The 17772-nt window shown below is 29.6% G+C and overlaps 3 protein-coding genes across 3 annotated transcripts; 2 read left to right on the top strand and 1 right to left on the bottom strand.

The window, feature by feature from the left end:
* The first annotated feature begins 209 nt into the window (after positions 1-209).
* Positions 210-2064, top strand: LOC108341349 (uncharacterized). Its single transcript, XM_017579046.2, has 4 exons — positions 210-541; positions 801-914; positions 1018-1088; positions 1615-2064. The coding sequence occupies exons 1-4, from the start codon at positions 416-418 to the stop codon at positions 1889-1891; spliced, it is 588 nt and encodes a 195-aa protein (XP_017434535.1). The 5' UTR covers positions 210-415; the 3' UTR covers positions 1892-2064.
* A 2651-nt stretch (positions 2065-4715) lies between these two features.
* On the bottom strand, positions 4716-7199 carry LOC108323933 (uncharacterized). The gene is made up of 3 exons (XM_017556769.2): positions 6933-7199; positions 6496-6576; positions 4716-5357 (listed from the first exon to the last, which is right to left on the bottom strand). Exons 1-3 carry the CDS (start codon positions 7089-7091, stop codon positions 4947-4949), a joined length of 651 nt encoding a protein of 216 aa, XP_017412258.1. The 5' UTR covers positions 7092-7199; the 3' UTR covers positions 4716-4946.
* A 5727-nt stretch (positions 7200-12926) lies between these two features.
* On the top strand, positions 12927-14957 carry LOC108335401 (small nuclear ribonucleoprotein SmD3b). Its single transcript, XM_017571417.2, has 5 exons — positions 12927-13213; positions 14032-14084; positions 14217-14283; positions 14369-14425; positions 14559-14957. The coding sequence occupies exons 1-5, from the start codon at positions 13055-13057 to the stop codon at positions 14616-14618; spliced, it is 396 nt and encodes a 131-aa protein (XP_017426906.1). The 5' UTR covers positions 12927-13054; the 3' UTR covers positions 14619-14957.
* The last annotated feature ends 2815 nt before the right edge of the window (positions 14958-17772 follow it).

Below are 17772 nucleotides of genomic sequence, written 5' to 3'. Positions count from 1 at the left end.
TTTTTAGTTTACAAAAATTTCGATCAACACAAGTAGAAAAAGTAAAAAACAAAATTAAATAGCAGTTTTATAACAAATATTTGAAATTATTAAAATGTTCCTTTCCCAAGATGATAACATAAGTCCCAAACCCCTATTGGAAGGGTATAAAAAAGTCTTTTCAGTCAGGGATACAATCACATACTTCTACTTCCACCACCTTAGCGAAAGGGACATCTTCTGTTCCTCAGTAGGAGCATGGCAGTTAAACAAACAACCTGAAATGTTTTTTTTTATCATCCTCGGCATGTTTCAAGAGAAGAAAAATACTCATGAAGAAAGACAAATGGCGATAAAATTGTGTAACAGTGAATGAAATTGAGAAAGGTAACAAGGAAACGTGGATCTCGTCTAATCTAAATTTAGATAATTGTTCATGGCCACAGAAATAAAAAACAGCACTGTGAAGCCCAAATCGAGTGCCCCAGATGGTTCTTCCAAGGGAAAAAAGGATTCTTCAGCTGTCAAGAAGAGAGTAGAATCTGCCTCGACAAAATCTGAGGTTCCAATCACTCTTCAACATTTACAATGTGAAAGTTTGAGCTTTTAAGTTGTTTTGTGGTTTAAGAACATTCTGGGTACCTCTGATGTTGTTGCATTGCATTGATAAATGCTTTCAATATGTGTGAAATTCTGAATTTGTCAGGTGGGTTTTCAAGGTGTTGAGCTCAATTTGATTACGATGATTTGATTACATTCAATTTGATTACGATGATTGTTTGTTTAAGTTGTATTTTTTCTTTTCTGGGGAATGTTTGAAGGTTAAATCCAAATCGACTTCGTCGTCTTCAGAGACAACAACGAAGACAACTATAAAAGTGAGACAGAAGAAAGTCTACACTCTTCACGGGCAGAAACATGATCCTCCCGAACAGGTTTGAGCCCGTACATTGAATTCCTAGAATTACAAAACAAATGTCAAAACATTGTAATAAACTATAGTTCATCTTTGTGATTTGTTATTGCCTTTGTTGACAGAAAGAACCGCTGCGGGTTTTCTATGAATCATTGTCAAAACAGATTCCAACAAGCGAAATGGCTGAATTTTGGTGAGCATTCTTTCGATCTTACAGTTGTTTATCTGACTTTCATTTTCATGAAGCATCATCGGATGCATGATATTGCCAATTTAAAACTTGAAATATGCTTTAAATTCGTTAAGCTACATTTCTTATAGCTGAATATTGTCCTGTTTTCTGGTTTGTCAGAGAATTGTATTGCCTCAGCAACATTCCTTGTACTTTTTGGTTTGTCAGATTCTCCAGTTGATGCTGGTACCATATATGCTACAAATACAGATTCAAGAAATAGATTAATAATGATCCAAATAATACAAACCCAACTTATCATAATAGTTGTGTAACAACAAGTCTACAACTGTTGTGTTTCAATTATTGTCTATCGTCAAGAAATGTTTTGTTGCAACCTTTGATCAATGTTTCCCATAGATAATATTTTCTTTAATCAAAGCGGTCAATTAACATTGAATATTTATGCATTATAATTTATTTCAAGGTGTAGAGTAGAACTTCTCAAAAATTACAAACTAAGGCTTATATCCTGGAATGTGTGCAGGTTAATGGAACATGGTATGCTGTCTCCAGAAAGTGCTAAGAGAGCATTTGAGAAGAAGCAAAGGAAACAAAAGGAGCTACGGGCAGCAGCTCCAGTTAAGCCATCAAAGCCGGAAACTAAAACTGAAACTTCCCAGAAGCAACAACAGGCATCCAAGAATGGTGACATAAAAGCTAAGAAAAAAATTGTCGAAAGTGATGATGATGATGATGAAGAAGAAGATAATGATAATGATGATAATGAATTCATCTTAAGTCATAAAAGAAGAAAAGGGTAGTAAGAAGAAAAGCTTATGAATGGCTATAGCAGGGTTCCATATTGCTTCAGAAAACTTACATTTAACTTAGAAAAAATCAAAGATGTCAAAAAGACAAAAATAAGGAGAAGAGATTTGCCACACAACCTAACAATTGTTAGATGAAGACATACTTTATATATCTAACAACACTTTATATTAGATCAAAAAGGAAAATAATTTATGTGACTTTGGCAATCTACATAATGACCATTGAAACTAATTTTACCTTATATATATTTTTCTATGAAGTTAAGATATGTTGCCCTCCTTACTCATTCTCATTTTTACTTTCTCTCGTGTATTTTGGTAAGCTGGTTGAACATCATTCAGGTTGTAAGTTGCTATATATTAAAAAATAGTTATCTATAATAAATTTTACTAAGCTATTAATATTTTTCTCAAAATATATTTATCATAAAACAAAATGTCCTGTAATGAAAAGTAATTAAGGTATTTTATTAAAAATTTCGTTAGATGAAATAAAAATAAATAAAATTTGCTTACTTATTAGAAAGTGTTTTCTTATAAGCGAAAAGGAAAGTATGTAAAGGATATTATTGCAAAATAACAGCTTCTAACGGAACTATTTTTTAATTGCCTGAACCGTTTATTATCAAACCGGTTCAAGAAAACATTAGACGAACCGTTTTTAGAAGTAAAATTTATTTATTTTTCTTCATTTTCTGCTAATATTTAAATAGTAATAAAAATATGTTTAAAATAATATGTTAACAATATATATTATTAATATTTTAAGTTCTTTCAATTTTGTTTTTAAGTTGGACACCACTGATACTGTCTTCCACACAGGAAGACTGAGAATAGAGGACGATAACTAAAGAATATTTTAATTTTTTTTTTTAAATAATAGCATGCTTCTGAATAAAACTCTCTTTAATAACAAACAATATTATACCCCTTCAAAACAATTTCCAACAAAAATAATGTGCATCAATTACGAGATCAGAAAAATAATCACATTCATTCGTATCATATTTATAAATTTTAATGTAGGAAATTAGCCTGGGGTTTATGACATTTATAAATTTTAATGTTAGAGCTTGTTTGGGAATATCAATAAAAGGGATGACAATATGGTTTACGCCATCTCGATTTGTGTCACCCCAAATTTGGTCCGCAAAGGCGGGTTCGGCTGGATCGGGCCGTTCCATAAAAAAATACCCGCTTCATATATTTTTTTTTTGTCTTAGTTATAACATGTAATATAATATATTATGATGTAGAATTTCGATAACCTTATTTTTAATTTGATTAATTTAATAAGATAATAAATTTTGTAAACATAATTTTTAAGTAAATAACATTCAAAGTTTTATAATTTTATAATAGATATATATAATTAAAACAATAACAAAAATTAAATTTCAAATAATTAAAGTTGTCAAACATAACTAAAAATAGATGAATAAACCTTTTGAAAATAAAATTAATAACAAATCCACACAATACTTGTATAAGTAAACATATTATAAACCATGGACACATTTAAATACAAATTCACAAAAATATGAAAGTTACATGGACCTGGACCAAATACTTAATCTATCTCGTACTTTTTTCTTTTTGAATTAATCCATATAACATAATTTGTCCCACATTACCATCCTTAAACACGGACTTATTCCACATTATCATTCCTAAACAATATAACAAAATAAAACATTATATCAATTATCATCCTAAATGGACTTGTCCCACATTATCATTTTTAAAGAATATAACAAAATAAAATATTATGTTAATAAGAGTTTGTTGACGCTTTATTATATAATAGATATTTTATTTAATATTTGAATTGATGAAATAATATTAATATTTGCTCATAACCTAACGGTATAAGTCCAAAGACTGATCAAATGTTGACAATTCATTTTATAAAACCTAATGGTTAAGATCAATTTGCAGGGTTTTTTTTTTCGTGAACTAATATAAACAATAGGATTTGATAAAATTAACCGTTAGGATTTAGTGGAAATGTATTTTAATATGAGATCTTAATTTCAAAATATGCAATAGATTGATAACCAGTCAAAATTGTAATTATTTTTTGTTTTACTTTTAAATCAAAACGTTTTAAAAGAAAGAAAAACAATAAAATCAAGGCATAATGAATGTGCACCATAAAAAATTGACCTTATTTGAAAGATTTTGATAAAAACTTCACTAGACACACATCACTTCAAACCTCTATGGTTAACTTACAAACCCCATTTGATTACCAAAATCTACTAAATTAAAATCATAATGAAATATAATGGTTGTTTTGTGAAAAAAATAATTTGATAAGTTGACAAAGTATAATTCCCTTTAATTATCGTGTCATCGCTTTCTCTTCCATTACATCCATATCATTCCATAGTATAACATCTCCTGTCATCATGATCACTTTCATCTTAATATTATTTCGACGACATTTTCATCATAAGCACTATCATCTTCATTACTTTTATATTACTATTTTAGAATTATCTTCGTCATCATTGTTAATACCACTCTATTTTTTTCCTGATTACCATTATCATTAGTTATCATTACCATCTTGTTCCTATGGCTAGTAGTATGGTCACAATTACTACCATTAAAATTACCACAATCCGTTATCATCTAGTTCTTCTTATATACAGTGTGTGCACCAAATATTATTTTATCCTATCACGATATTATCTTATTTTTACATCTAATTTATCATATGCAACAAAAGAACCCCACAAGATCTTCAAGTATAATTTACATAACACAAACATTATACATACACATATCAATAAACTTAGCAAAAATCGCATGCAAACATCACACACTGGTATGACTATATATTGCTTGGGAAATAACCAACATTTTTCAAGACGATCTGTTTTAACATGTAAGCTGATGTTCAAGCTTCAACCTGGACGACAATGCTACACAAATAAATTGAAGTCTATCCACAATAAATTTGACATTTTTCACCACACATTTATGATCATCAATTTCATAAATGACCTCTTTTTCTCTCCCTATTCTAACTATGACAGCACTAGTATGAAAAATCATGACCAGGACTATCTGAATGCATGTCCATGCAATCACTAGAGTTAGAAGAATTTGAGTCCCTGTTCTGGCCATTAGGATAAGTCATCTCACTGTTCCGGGTTCCATTTCCAGTTCCTGATGACATGATATTACCTGAAGGAAAGCTCCCCTGAGCCAGATGATATGGCTGAAGGCTGCGACGAATAGGGCTAGAGAGTGCATTTGAGAACACTGAGTTCTTTGCTTGTTGATCAGGTTGCCCAGCTCGTATCCCCTGCCCTGCCACAGTCGCTCCAAATGCATTAGACGGTATGCTGCCACCAAAGTTAGTGTGCATTGCAGTCTGGGAGTTCTGTTGATGCATTGGCTGCCTTGGGGACACTGGTGCCTCCTCTCCCCCATATTCGAGCTCATTCTACAAGCACACGCAACGCACATCATTATATCTATATTCCTTTATTCAGATAAATCCAAAAAATGGACTCATCTATTTTGATGGATATCCTGAAATAACACCATTGTAAAAAATACGAAGGAAATTCCGGTTCAAGTGAAATGGAAAAGATAAAGACTTTACTTTTCATGCTCTATCTGTAATCCAACAAGCAAGATCTGATTGACACACAGCCAAAGACCCAACTCTTACACGAACAAAACATTGGGGCAGTATAAAGGGCAGACAGACAGTCATTGTATTCCTTGTCCAGACAAATCATAAGTATAAACGTTTTCTGATATATCCATGAGTCCTTTTTAGGGATTGTCCTTATAAGATGTAGTTTCTAAGTGTTGCATGTTATTTTCCAATCATAACAAAATTAAATACAAGTAATTCTTGTAACAAAAGTTTTCTATTAAAGATTACAATAGATTATTGAGGTGAATCTCTATTTCTACTTAGAGACCGGTATCAAAAGAGCTTTAAGATTCTAAAATCAAGACTTCAGGGATCATGTCCCTTAAAATAGTTTTAAGGTGAACATTTGCAAGTTAACTTAAATGAAATTAGCTTTACAAAATTAATTTCAAATTGAAGTGGATTATTTTGGATTTTTTGGTCAAATGACTACTAGTAAAACTCCCTACAACATTCTTGATCAAATGCAATAGCCACTTAAAGAGTTACTTGAACTCAAATACAATGTTGGAGATAACAACGGTGTTAAATAAAAGTTATAACATAATGTGGCATAAACCTCTCCACCATAGGGGAGGGCGATAAGCAGCCATAGTGTGTTTATATGGTGGAATGTTGGCCTTTTGCCATATCCTGCGGTCCATAATCTGGGGAGCAAGAATCAAGTCTTGAATGTAGAAATAAACATGTGAAAATATATACCTAAAGTCAAGTCAATCCGTCAATAGTTGTATGTGAATCCATAAATGCAGTGGATGGAAATTTCACACTAGAGGCAATTGACAATGGGATCCACAAGCTATACGAACAGATAGAGTACACGAAATATCCTTAAAACGAGTATTTCCATTGAAACAAAAGGCAAACACAACACACAATAGAGCAAAAAACATTGCATAGACATAAAAATAAAAACCTGCAAATGGGTAACAATATCAATCGTGGTCACCCTAGACCCTTCTTGCTGCTGCCTGAGAATCCACTGGTACAATTTCTCCTGTCAGGACGAGACGAAAGCAGCATTAATCACACAAGAACGAAACAAAGAACCAGATTCCTATCAACGCATCCAAAGTCCAAACAAAACAAACAGCAATCTCTAGTTTCTCGGAGAAACAAACAAATTGGAAATCGGACCAGTGCTCAAACAACTTCAGACAGAAATCACGAATTAAATCAAAATCTGATATCGTTCATGGTAACCCTAACACAATAAACAATAATTAAAACAAAAGGACCGTGCTTTCGTTCAAGGTGCGCGCGTGCGCAAATCCCATTTAATCGAAACCGAAAAAAAATAAAAAATTAGGGGAAAAAACACGAAAGGTCGGAGTAGGAGAGGAGGGGTCTCACGAGAGCGTGTCGTTCACCGGCCTGGAAAGAGAGTTTCTGTTGGTTCATGGCGTGGGTGTAGAGATGAGAGAGGGAGTTGGCGGTGCTGCAAAAGGTGGAGTACATGGTACGATCCACTTCGTCGAGGCGCGTGGCCACCGACTTTCGCTTCTTCGCCATCGAAGGAGAAGGAGCACTGCGAAGTTGGTGGTGTGTTTTATTTGGTGCTGTGGGTGTGTTGAGAGAGAAAGAGAGACGGAGAGAATGAAATTAAGAAAAAAAAAAAGGGAACAGAACGCGATATGATATGATATATGAACGAATGAGAAAAAAGAAAAGAGAGAAGAAAAATACGGTGTACACGACACGAATTGTACAAGTGGCGTATACGTGGCGCGTGTGGCGTTTTTCTCTTCTTTTTTGGTGAAAATCGAAACCACCCTTGCACAGCGGCACCGTCAAAAAATTGGAACGTCTGGGTTCTGTTTTTTCTTTTTTTTTATGGACAATTTTCTCATCGTGTAAAATGTGAAACCTGCTTTTAAATAGACTAACTAAATGGTAAAAATTCTAAAATCTGTATAATGTTTTGAAAAATATTATGTAGATTAGGTCATTATGTCATTTTTTTGTTACTTTATACGTGAACATGATAATAATAATAAAAATATAATTAATATATGGGTAAATATTTAGTTAATACATCATTGATTTAGTATAAAAATATTGTAGTTTTATTATAAAGTTTTAATTTCATTAATTTTATTGATAATTGACGTAGTTAAATATTTATTTAATTTTTAGTATTTATTGCATGATAAAGAAAACAAAATATCTTTCAAAGTTATTAATCTCATTGGTTTTAGTTATTCAAATTGAAGGACCATTTGTTTTTCATTGTATAAATTTAATATGATATTTGTTTAATAATCACATGGTAATTATTAAAGATGCTACACATATTTAATATGTATTTAACTATTTTAATTATTAAGAGAGTTCGTATAAGGAACTCAAATTTTTATATTAAAACTATAGGCTGTTTTACTGTACTAAAAATTAAATATACAATATTTGTTATATTAAACTGACTGTATATGCTTAATGTATTATGAATAAAACTATTTTTTAATACATTTTATATTATAGATGTTTTTTAACGAAAGCGGTTATACATTAAAAATTAAATAAAAAGATTAAATATGATTTTTTTCTATAAAGTATTTTAAGAATTGTATTTCTTTTTAAATTAAATTATATATCTATTTTGTGGTAATATTTATAAAAGTCGTGTTATAGAAAATTACACACAAAAGTTACATTATAATCTATTATAAAACTTCATTAGAAAAAAGTTAATGTCGTGTGTTTTATAAAATGTTTTATATGATTTTGATAACGTGCGAAAGATGAAAAAGTATGTAATTTAAAATAAGACATAATGAATGGTGTTATTGAAGTATTGAAATAATTTATAGAAAAAAAAAAAACAAGTAAACCAATATAGAGCGGTTCATTTCAAGAGGTGGAAAAGAATTTTAACATATCGATATCATTTATAATATACAGATGAGATAAACATAGATGTACTCATCAGGATTAGTGTTACCATCATATCGGTTTATGGTTAAAAAATTTTATTTACTTGATAATGGAGTTTTTATGATGTCATTAACAGAGATGTTTACGATTCCTTTTCAACACAGTAGAGTTATTGCATGTGACTCTCGTTGGCTTATTGGTGTTGTAACCACTCTTCTATATCATCTCGTGTATAATTTGAGGACGAGATGTGGTGTTCTGTGTTGGATAATGTTTTGTTGACCTTTTTATTGTTCCACCTCCTTAACTCTTCTATTTAACGTTGTATATTCTTATCTTGGTGTATCCATCTCCTTAACACTTCTAATATTGAACTTAAAAAGTTGTATTTGCATCTCTAAGAGCACGACTATTTCATTCGAAGTATTATCAATTTTTTTGTCACTTGTCATCCTACTTCTTCATCGAGTATATCTTGATCTCACGATGGGTGCCAAATATTTTTACATGACCAAAAACACATTTTAAATACTCCACAAGAAGTTCTTTCATTCACTCTTTTATCTCTAACCCGAGATGCTCTCAAGTCCTTACATCGTCCTCAGCCGATAAGAGGTATGCTTGCAAAAGACACTTTGATGCTCAAGTTAAAGGTGTACATCAGATGATAATAAATGTTGTTCCAATGAGTAAGTAATAATTACCTCGTGAACAATGGCTACACATATAATTATTTTGGTTAATTTGTTTAATGTTTTGCTAATACATTTTAACTTTTAACCTCCTATAATTACAACTTATTCTCGTTAATCTTGACTAACATGATGTGATGTTGCCGAAAAGATCTCGATCATACACGATACAATATAAGATTATATCAGAAATGTACTTATGATAGTTTAAAGTGATTTTGATATCGATTATATATGTCAAAATTATTCAAATTCATAGTCTAAAATATGTCAAATATATATAATGCAAATTTAAATATTTTCATTACAATAATTATCTTAATTATTATTTTTAGATCAAACTAACTATAAACGTAGAAATGATTAAAAGTTAACCCTACATGTCAACATCTAAGTTAAAGCTACACTACCATCAACTTAAAGCATTCTAAATCTAAAATGAATATTTTACCATCACCCCAGATTGTATAGTAAATAATTTGTTGTGGTGAAAAAAAATCGAAATTCAATTCCATATTATTATAAGAAATGTTTCATTATGTAGACGTAATACATTCATTTATGATTCATAGTGTATTGAAATTGACAAATGTGGTAAAAGATAAATATTACTTATTACATGAGGCCAAATTTAGGAAAATAATAATATATGTTGGAATAAATTAGTTCGGATATAAAAAAGGTGTTAAAAATAATACACACAATCATATGTAGCAAGTAATAAACACCAAATTAATATCCACATCAAAGCAAACTAAACACCAAATTCAAAGAGTCACCCGTTCATAAACATTCATCCTTTAAACTAAACACTATAAGAACCCAACATATAAAGTCAAACACTAATCCAAGGACTTACCAGTTGAAAGACATCATCATCAAAACTATTCACTTTAAGGACTTTCACAAACAAGTCTCAATTCATAGATTTCTCAAAGACATCGTCCTCTAACCTTGACACTCAATAACTAAGTATAAGTATCAAACAGTAGTCAATAAAATTCTTTGTCGAAACAAATATCCTTTGAATTTGAAACTCTAAAGACATTTCACAACCAAGCACACTCAAACATAGTTAATTGAGTTTTCTGTCTAAAAACATACATCCTCCATATTTCACACTATAAGAACCATCTATTCCACCTGCAAAAAAGGTACCCTCTCAAGATTACCCACTCGAGGAACACTCTCTGAATAGAACCCGAATAACACTCAAGAGAGATTGTCACTTACAAACAACTCAACTCTAAGAAGGGCTCACACATTATTCACATGGAGTTACTCACATGCATTCAACCAAAATTACAAACCAACATAACTCACACAAATACATAATAAAACTCAATACAATTACCTATCTACCAAACTTATTTGAAAACACCATTTTAACATCACAAAAACAAAAAGGCATGCTAACTTCCAAAAACCTTTCACAAATAATTACATTTTAAGAGAACTAACCATTTCTACTAGAGTTGTCAAAATGGGTCATAACCCGCGGGCCAATCCGGCCCGCCACGGGTTCGAGCCGGGTTGGGTTTGAAAAATTGTATTTTTTTATGCAGATCAAATTTCAACCCAACTCATTTAAACCCGGCTCATGTGGGTTGAATCCATGGTGGGCAGGGTTGGCCCACCTACCTAATTTTATTTTATTAAAATTTAATTTTAATTTTATAAAAAAATATTTATTCTTTTTTTTCCTTGAAAAATTATTTAATTTCCTTATTTTCAAAATTAATTAAACACCCATGTTGGGAGTGAAATTTGTTTAGATTTGAATTATAGAAATTTTGTAATGTTTTTTATTTAAGAAAATTGTAATTAAGTAAGCCAGTGAGCAAACCCGTTTACCCACCAAGGCCAGGTTCGAATTTTTCTGGCTTGCTAATAAATGAGCTAGGTTGGGTTGACTCACTAAGTGACCAACCCGTGCTGGCCCAGACCGGGTGGTCCGTTTTGACAGCTCTAATTTCTGCACACAAGAAAAAAAAGTTAGATCCTCTTTTAATACAAGTTTTGGACAAAAACACCATCTGTGCATATGATCATGTAATTAGTTCGGATGTTGTATAGCACGTCGAGTGGATCGAGAGAGTTGAAAAATTTATGATTGTTTAAATAAACTATTTTATATGAAATTTTATTTTATAATTAAATTAAAATTTTGATTATTTTTCTTGAATGGTAAAAACTTATTGAATTTAGATTTTTACAATAATAATAATATGATTTTAAAAATTTTAAATCTTCACTCATAATCGTGAGATCCAAAACTGAAGTATAATAAGCAAAATTTCAACTCATCATATTTATACTTATACAAATAAGAAAACAAAAAAGAAAAACAACTCCCTTTACAATAATTTAACAAGAAAAATTTCAATTTTAGAATAATAATTTAAAAATTAAAACTTTCAACATCTTTACCACCATGTATTTTATAACAATAAAAAAAATTAATCTAGTTAGTTTTATAAAATAACTATTTTAATTAAACATTTCAATATTCAAGTTAAACTCTAGGTTTCTTTTCAATTTTTTTTTCTTTAAATAATCTCACCGTTACCTCAACTTTCCATCTACAATACAGTTTTTTACAATACAAGATAAAAAAAACAATGTCAAATAATTATAAAATAAAAAAAAAAAACGTGGTAGTTTTTTTCTCTTAACATAATGATACATGTTAAAACTATGTAATTTTATTTTAACTTTAATTTAGGGGATTTACTCATACCATATAAAAAATATGATTAGAACAAAGTATAACAATTATTTCCATTGCTGGATTTTTTTTTATGGATATATATATATTTTTATAATAAATTATTATGATTATATAAGCACTAAAGATTTCATAAAGAACGATATAATCCATTTCAACATACAACATGATTGCAATGAATTATAACAAAAATGATGCTTGTTGACATGAATATCTCATGCTTTAGTGACCTATTATTCTCCCTCGTAATTAGACTTATTAGGAACAATTTAGTCTTCTACAAAATGAAAACTAATATATACCTGTATTATACACTTCTACAAATAATTATAAATTACACCATCTTAAACATTTAATCAAGAAACAATTTTTTTATTATAAAAAGTTCATAATTAAATAGCAAGAGTTTTAAAAAGTTAAAGTCATTTTTAAGTAATGAAAATATTTACCGTAAGTACCAAATATTATATATATATATATATATATATACATATAATTTATTATTTCTATTCATTAAATTAATACATATAGTTACTAATTTTATATAAATTTACCAACTATGAGTTAGAAGGAAAAAAAGCACACACATATTTATATAAAATACACTTAGAATTGTACTTTTGTTTTAAAAATTAGGAATTAAATTTATTTATAAGAGTGAATAAATTCATCTAATTTTAAATTTATAAAAGAATTTTCTTACCATCACAATAATTTCAAATTACCAGAAGAAAAATCTTTTAAATTTATTTTATAACAACAATGAAAAATTTCATTGAATCATGAAACGTAAAAAAGTTGTTTAAAGTAACACTCAATTTAGATAACTAAAAGCAAAAAATGAAAAAAAAAAATTAAAAATATTATAATCCTTTCAAATTTTTGAAATTGAATAATGTAATCAGTCAAGAGTCAAATTAACAAATTTAGAAAGTAAAAAAAAAGAAGATAAAAATAAGAAACGGGCTCGGGTAGCGGGTACCGATAATACCCATTTTTTTATTGGATCCCTTGGAGTGAAATAAATTAGTATATAAAAAAATAGCGTGGAGGGTAGAGAAAAAAATTAGGGTATAGTGAATAGTGATAGACAGTGGATGCAATACAAATCTCAAATCTCGTGTTTCAGTGAAGTAGGGTTTTTGAGTTGGTTTGTTTGAGAGAGAAAGCCAAGAACCATCATGAGCAGAAGTTTGGGAATTCCGGTGAAGCTTCTCCACGAGGCTTCGGGACACGTGGTGACGGTGGAGCTCAAGAGCGGAGAACTCTACAGAGGGAGCATGATCGAATGCGAGGACAATTGGAACTGTCAACTCGAGAGCATCACCTACACTGCCAAGGTTTTTTTCTCCTATTTTGCTTTTATGCCAAAAATGGTTTAATTTAGGGTTAGACTTGTTATGATGTCAATTGAGGTTAAGAAATCATTGTTTGAATAGGGTTTTTAGTTGTCTTTGTTCTATTATGTGTGAGCCTTGGAAAGGTGGTAATCGTGGGAACGAGAAAAAAGAGGGTATTTTGAGTAAAATTATGAACATTACAGGGACATTTATAGAGCTAATTTTGAGCTTTTGGGGGTAGTAAACCATTACGAAGTTCATAACCCTGGAGGAAGGGGAGCATAACTGGCCAGGGAGAAGGATAATTGACTCTGGTTCCTTTTGTTTGACAGTTATCCTTTAGTTTGACAGTCTTATGTATTGGTTGTTGAATTTCTTTGAAGTTCCATTCAGTATGGACAAATGCAGATTGGGGCATGTATGTTGGGAACGAATAATCGTAGGTTTAGGGATTGTTTATACTACCTGTGTATACAAGCATCCATGAGACCTATGGAGGCAACATTTTCTCTAGATATGTTGTGCTATATGCCTGTCCGTGGGTCTCTATTATGACCCTTACTTGAATTTAAGGTTCAGGTGGGATTAATTAGGAAAATTTCCGACTATTAACCTTGATCCGTACACCTTATACTATTCCATTTTGAACTATGTATTTCGTGGGGTACAATGATTCTTGATACAGGAGGAGCTTTTGAAATTGCATTTTTGCTATTTTTTTCAATGTTTTTGGGATGCGTGATACAACTAATTTAAAGTATATTTGTCAAAACCCATAAATTTACTTTAGTTGCTAATATTGGCTAAATGTTTTTCAGGATGGAAAAACATCGCAACTTGAGCACGTGTTTATTCGAGGAAGCAAAGTCAGGTATGAATCATATATTGCTCAGTGATTTCATAAATTTTATATACCAAGTAAAATTTTATATCATGAATAGGGTTGAAATTGTATATTGCTTTTTCTGTAAGGATAGCGCTTTGACAGGTTGAGAATTTGCAGGTTTATGGTCATACCAGACATGCTGAAGAATGCTCCTATGTTTAAGCGTTTGGATGCAAGAATCAAGGTATCTTCGTATTTCCAAGCTATAAAGTACTCTCTGGTTGTTTTATGTTTGCTTTAGTGTTTTATGCATTCTGAATCTCTTGAAGGGCAAGGGTGCATCACTCGGTGTTGGTAGGGGCAGAGCAGTTGCAATGCGAGCAAAGGTTCGTACATTTTTCTTTTATTTTATTCATCATTAGTTTGTTGGTAAATTTAGCATTGAAAAATGTTTATTTGGTATCTTCATAGTTAAGGACATACCATGTGACACATGCTAACTCCTCATTGCTTGTGTAGGCTCAAGCTGCTGGTCGTGGAGCTGCACCTGGAAGAGGTGTACCACCAGTGAGGAGGTGATCACCATTCATATAGTCTGTATTCTCTCTGAACATGATATTTAGATTCTTTTGTAGAAGTTGAGAGAAAGAAATTCGAACACAAATTGCCTATCAAGTTTACGGATTACTCTTTATGGATAGTACTTAATCTTGTTCTCATCACCTCCAGTGTTTTGTGTCTGGTACTATGTATTACTTGGCTTGTAGAAGAGATTTGTAAAAGGGGTATGGAGCAACTTTCAAAAGTAGTTTAACTTGTTACAAAATGGTATCAGTTGCACATTGGTAGAGTAGTTTTACGGGAAAACTCTCAAAGCTGGTTTCGAAATGTTAGTGATAAATTGTGGCTTGTTTGAAACTGCGGAGATTTTTTGTTTGTTTCTAACTATAGTTTCGTTAAATGGTTTTGAAAAAGCACTGTTTAGAACAAAAATTAAGAAGCAACTGGTTGATGACAGTTATGGAACAAGTTTAGAAATGACAGTTTTTGTTGATTTCAGCTGGCTGTGTTGAACTTAGTCAATTTCATTTTAGAAGAAAATTAACTTGTATTAGGGTTGTCAGCTCATTTAATCTATACTGATATACAAAGTGAATATAGATTCATACGTATTTATACATACACACACATATATGCATGTGCGTATATATATATATATGTGTGTGTGTATGTATATATATATATATATATATATATATATATATATATATATATATATATATATATATATATATGTGTGTGTGTGTGTGTATATATATATATGTGTGTGTGTGTGTATATATATATATATATATATATATATATATATATACTTTTTTTATGCATTTTTTCACATTCACAATATTGTTAACATTTTTTTATATGAAAACTGTTTCTCAACTGTTATTTTATTTTAGTTTCATGAACATACAACACATATTTTCATTAGTGTTGTTGACAATGTTTTTATTAAGGTTGTGGAAACTAAAATAGGTGTCTTTTTTTTTTTTACTTTAGTAAAATTATAAATCTCAATATTTGAAAATTTATACTTTATTTTTCACTCGTACAAAATTCACATTTGTATAGTGTTTTATAATATATGTACTAGTGGTGTGTAGTTTCTTAATAAATAAGTTGAAACATTGATAAGGTACTTGGGTTGCTTCAAGTTCTAAAATTTCCATTCTAGAAGAGATATTCTGTTTAGTTTCATCTCAATTTTTAACGTGTATTCCTATAAATGATATATATTCACTTGGCAATACTTGTAGAATAATTGTTTGTCGTACGAAGATTTCATTGTCAATTTATGTATAGGCTTAATGAAACACGTTTAGGACACAAATAACCAAAATTAAATGTTGTAATTATATAATATTTTTCATTTTGCAAGGTTTTAAACACGTTTTAATTAATAAAATTGGTTACGCCTTTTCTACTTCCAAAGCATTATGGCATACAAAACAGTTTAAAAATATAATTATATTTTAATATACTATTTATTCATTTTCTATAGTTTTTACTATTTCAAATTGAAGATAAAAATAAGTTAACAGAAACAAAAGTTAATGTTAATAAGATATAAAAATGTGGAATAATTTGTAAAATAAATTTTAGAGTTATTTAATAAGCTCTTATTACATGAGACCTGTGTTATAAATTTGACCCTAAACCATTTTTTCTATAAGACCATAAAGCATTAAAGTGAGCTGAAAAAATAAGCTATGTTTACAGTGTATTTAAATAAGTTAAAAAAATAATGAAAGATTATAAATTATTTTCTTAAATCAAATAAACTTTTATTACTATTCTAGAATTTTCTTCCTAGTAATGAAAAAAATATTATAAAAATTGATCTGCTAATTATTAAATAAGAGTTAATCAATTTTGTATAATGAGATGGTTGGGGTGATTTAATATCATCATATTTTGTATCAAATAAGATTATAATGCAAAAACGAGTCAATTACAACAATTGCATTATAATGATATACAACAAAATTCGTATATCTATATGTTATTCATATTATCACAAATTCTCATTTTAGGGAAAACAACAACTAAGTTACAGCCAATATATAATTTAAGACTGCAAAACCATTAATTATATTTTTTATGAAATTAAGATAATTTGTCACACTAGATTATTATATCCCACTACATGCTAGCACTCAACTCATAAAAAAATAAGATTAAAACTTATTTCAACTCCCTAAGTTAAGGTGATTCATTGCACTTATTCTATATAACATTATATGCACATGAATTTCTTTTACCTTATCAATGTTAACTTCTTAAATGTTTATGTGTTATCTTAACCCATATAGTTTATATTATTAATGAAATCAAAATACTTTTTCTTAATGAGTTTTTGAATTTAATATGTCATGGTATTTTTAGAGTGCCACACAATATTATAATTTATCACAATATCATTTTAAGTGTTCACATATCATATACCAAGTATATTTATTTGAGATTTTATAATGACCAAAAATATAATCAAATTACAATATAGAGCTAAGTGTAAAACTCGTACTACAAGACTTTATGAAATTAATTTATGTTTAAACTCTATCTTTCAATATGATATCATCATCTTCATTACTTATATAATATCTCATCACATATTTTTAAGCATTTTATTCGGTTGTAACACACTTATTTTATATATACATATAAACTTGTACAATTACCAGTATATGATCAGAACCATTATATGTATGTCGTTTTAATAAAATTACCTCGCTCCACATTCAAATAATACATACAAAAATAAAATAAAACAGCATAGTTAACTTATGGTTTCACCACATAATTTTATCAATTTTAACACTCTCGACATGTTTTAGTTATCCATTCCATCTCCATAAACCTATATCATTCAACCCAAAATTAATTATTCATTATTCATTACCGATAATTTTATTTTGATCTTCTAAAAGAAATACCAAAATAAATATCATTGACAATGTACATTCATTACTATAACTATCATTGTATCGTGAACCATTAAAATACTTTGTTGCGGATTTTATCAAGCAATATGTGGTGGCTTAAATTCTTTTCTCATTCCTAATCAAACAGTTATATCACTAATAAACGTGATTGACCCAATATATATTAAAAGCACAAAAGGTATATTATATATAGTTAACACAATTTGATAAATTTAACCAAAATTTAATAT

Source organism: Vigna angularis, chromosome 1, assembly GCF_016808095.1.
Source record: "Vigna angularis cultivar LongXiaoDou No.4 chromosome 1, ASM1680809v1, whole genome shotgun sequence".
NCBI lineage: Eukaryota > Viridiplantae > Streptophyta > Magnoliopsida > Fabales > Fabaceae > Vigna > Vigna angularis.
This window is presented reverse-complemented; position numbering and strand designations above follow the sequence as displayed.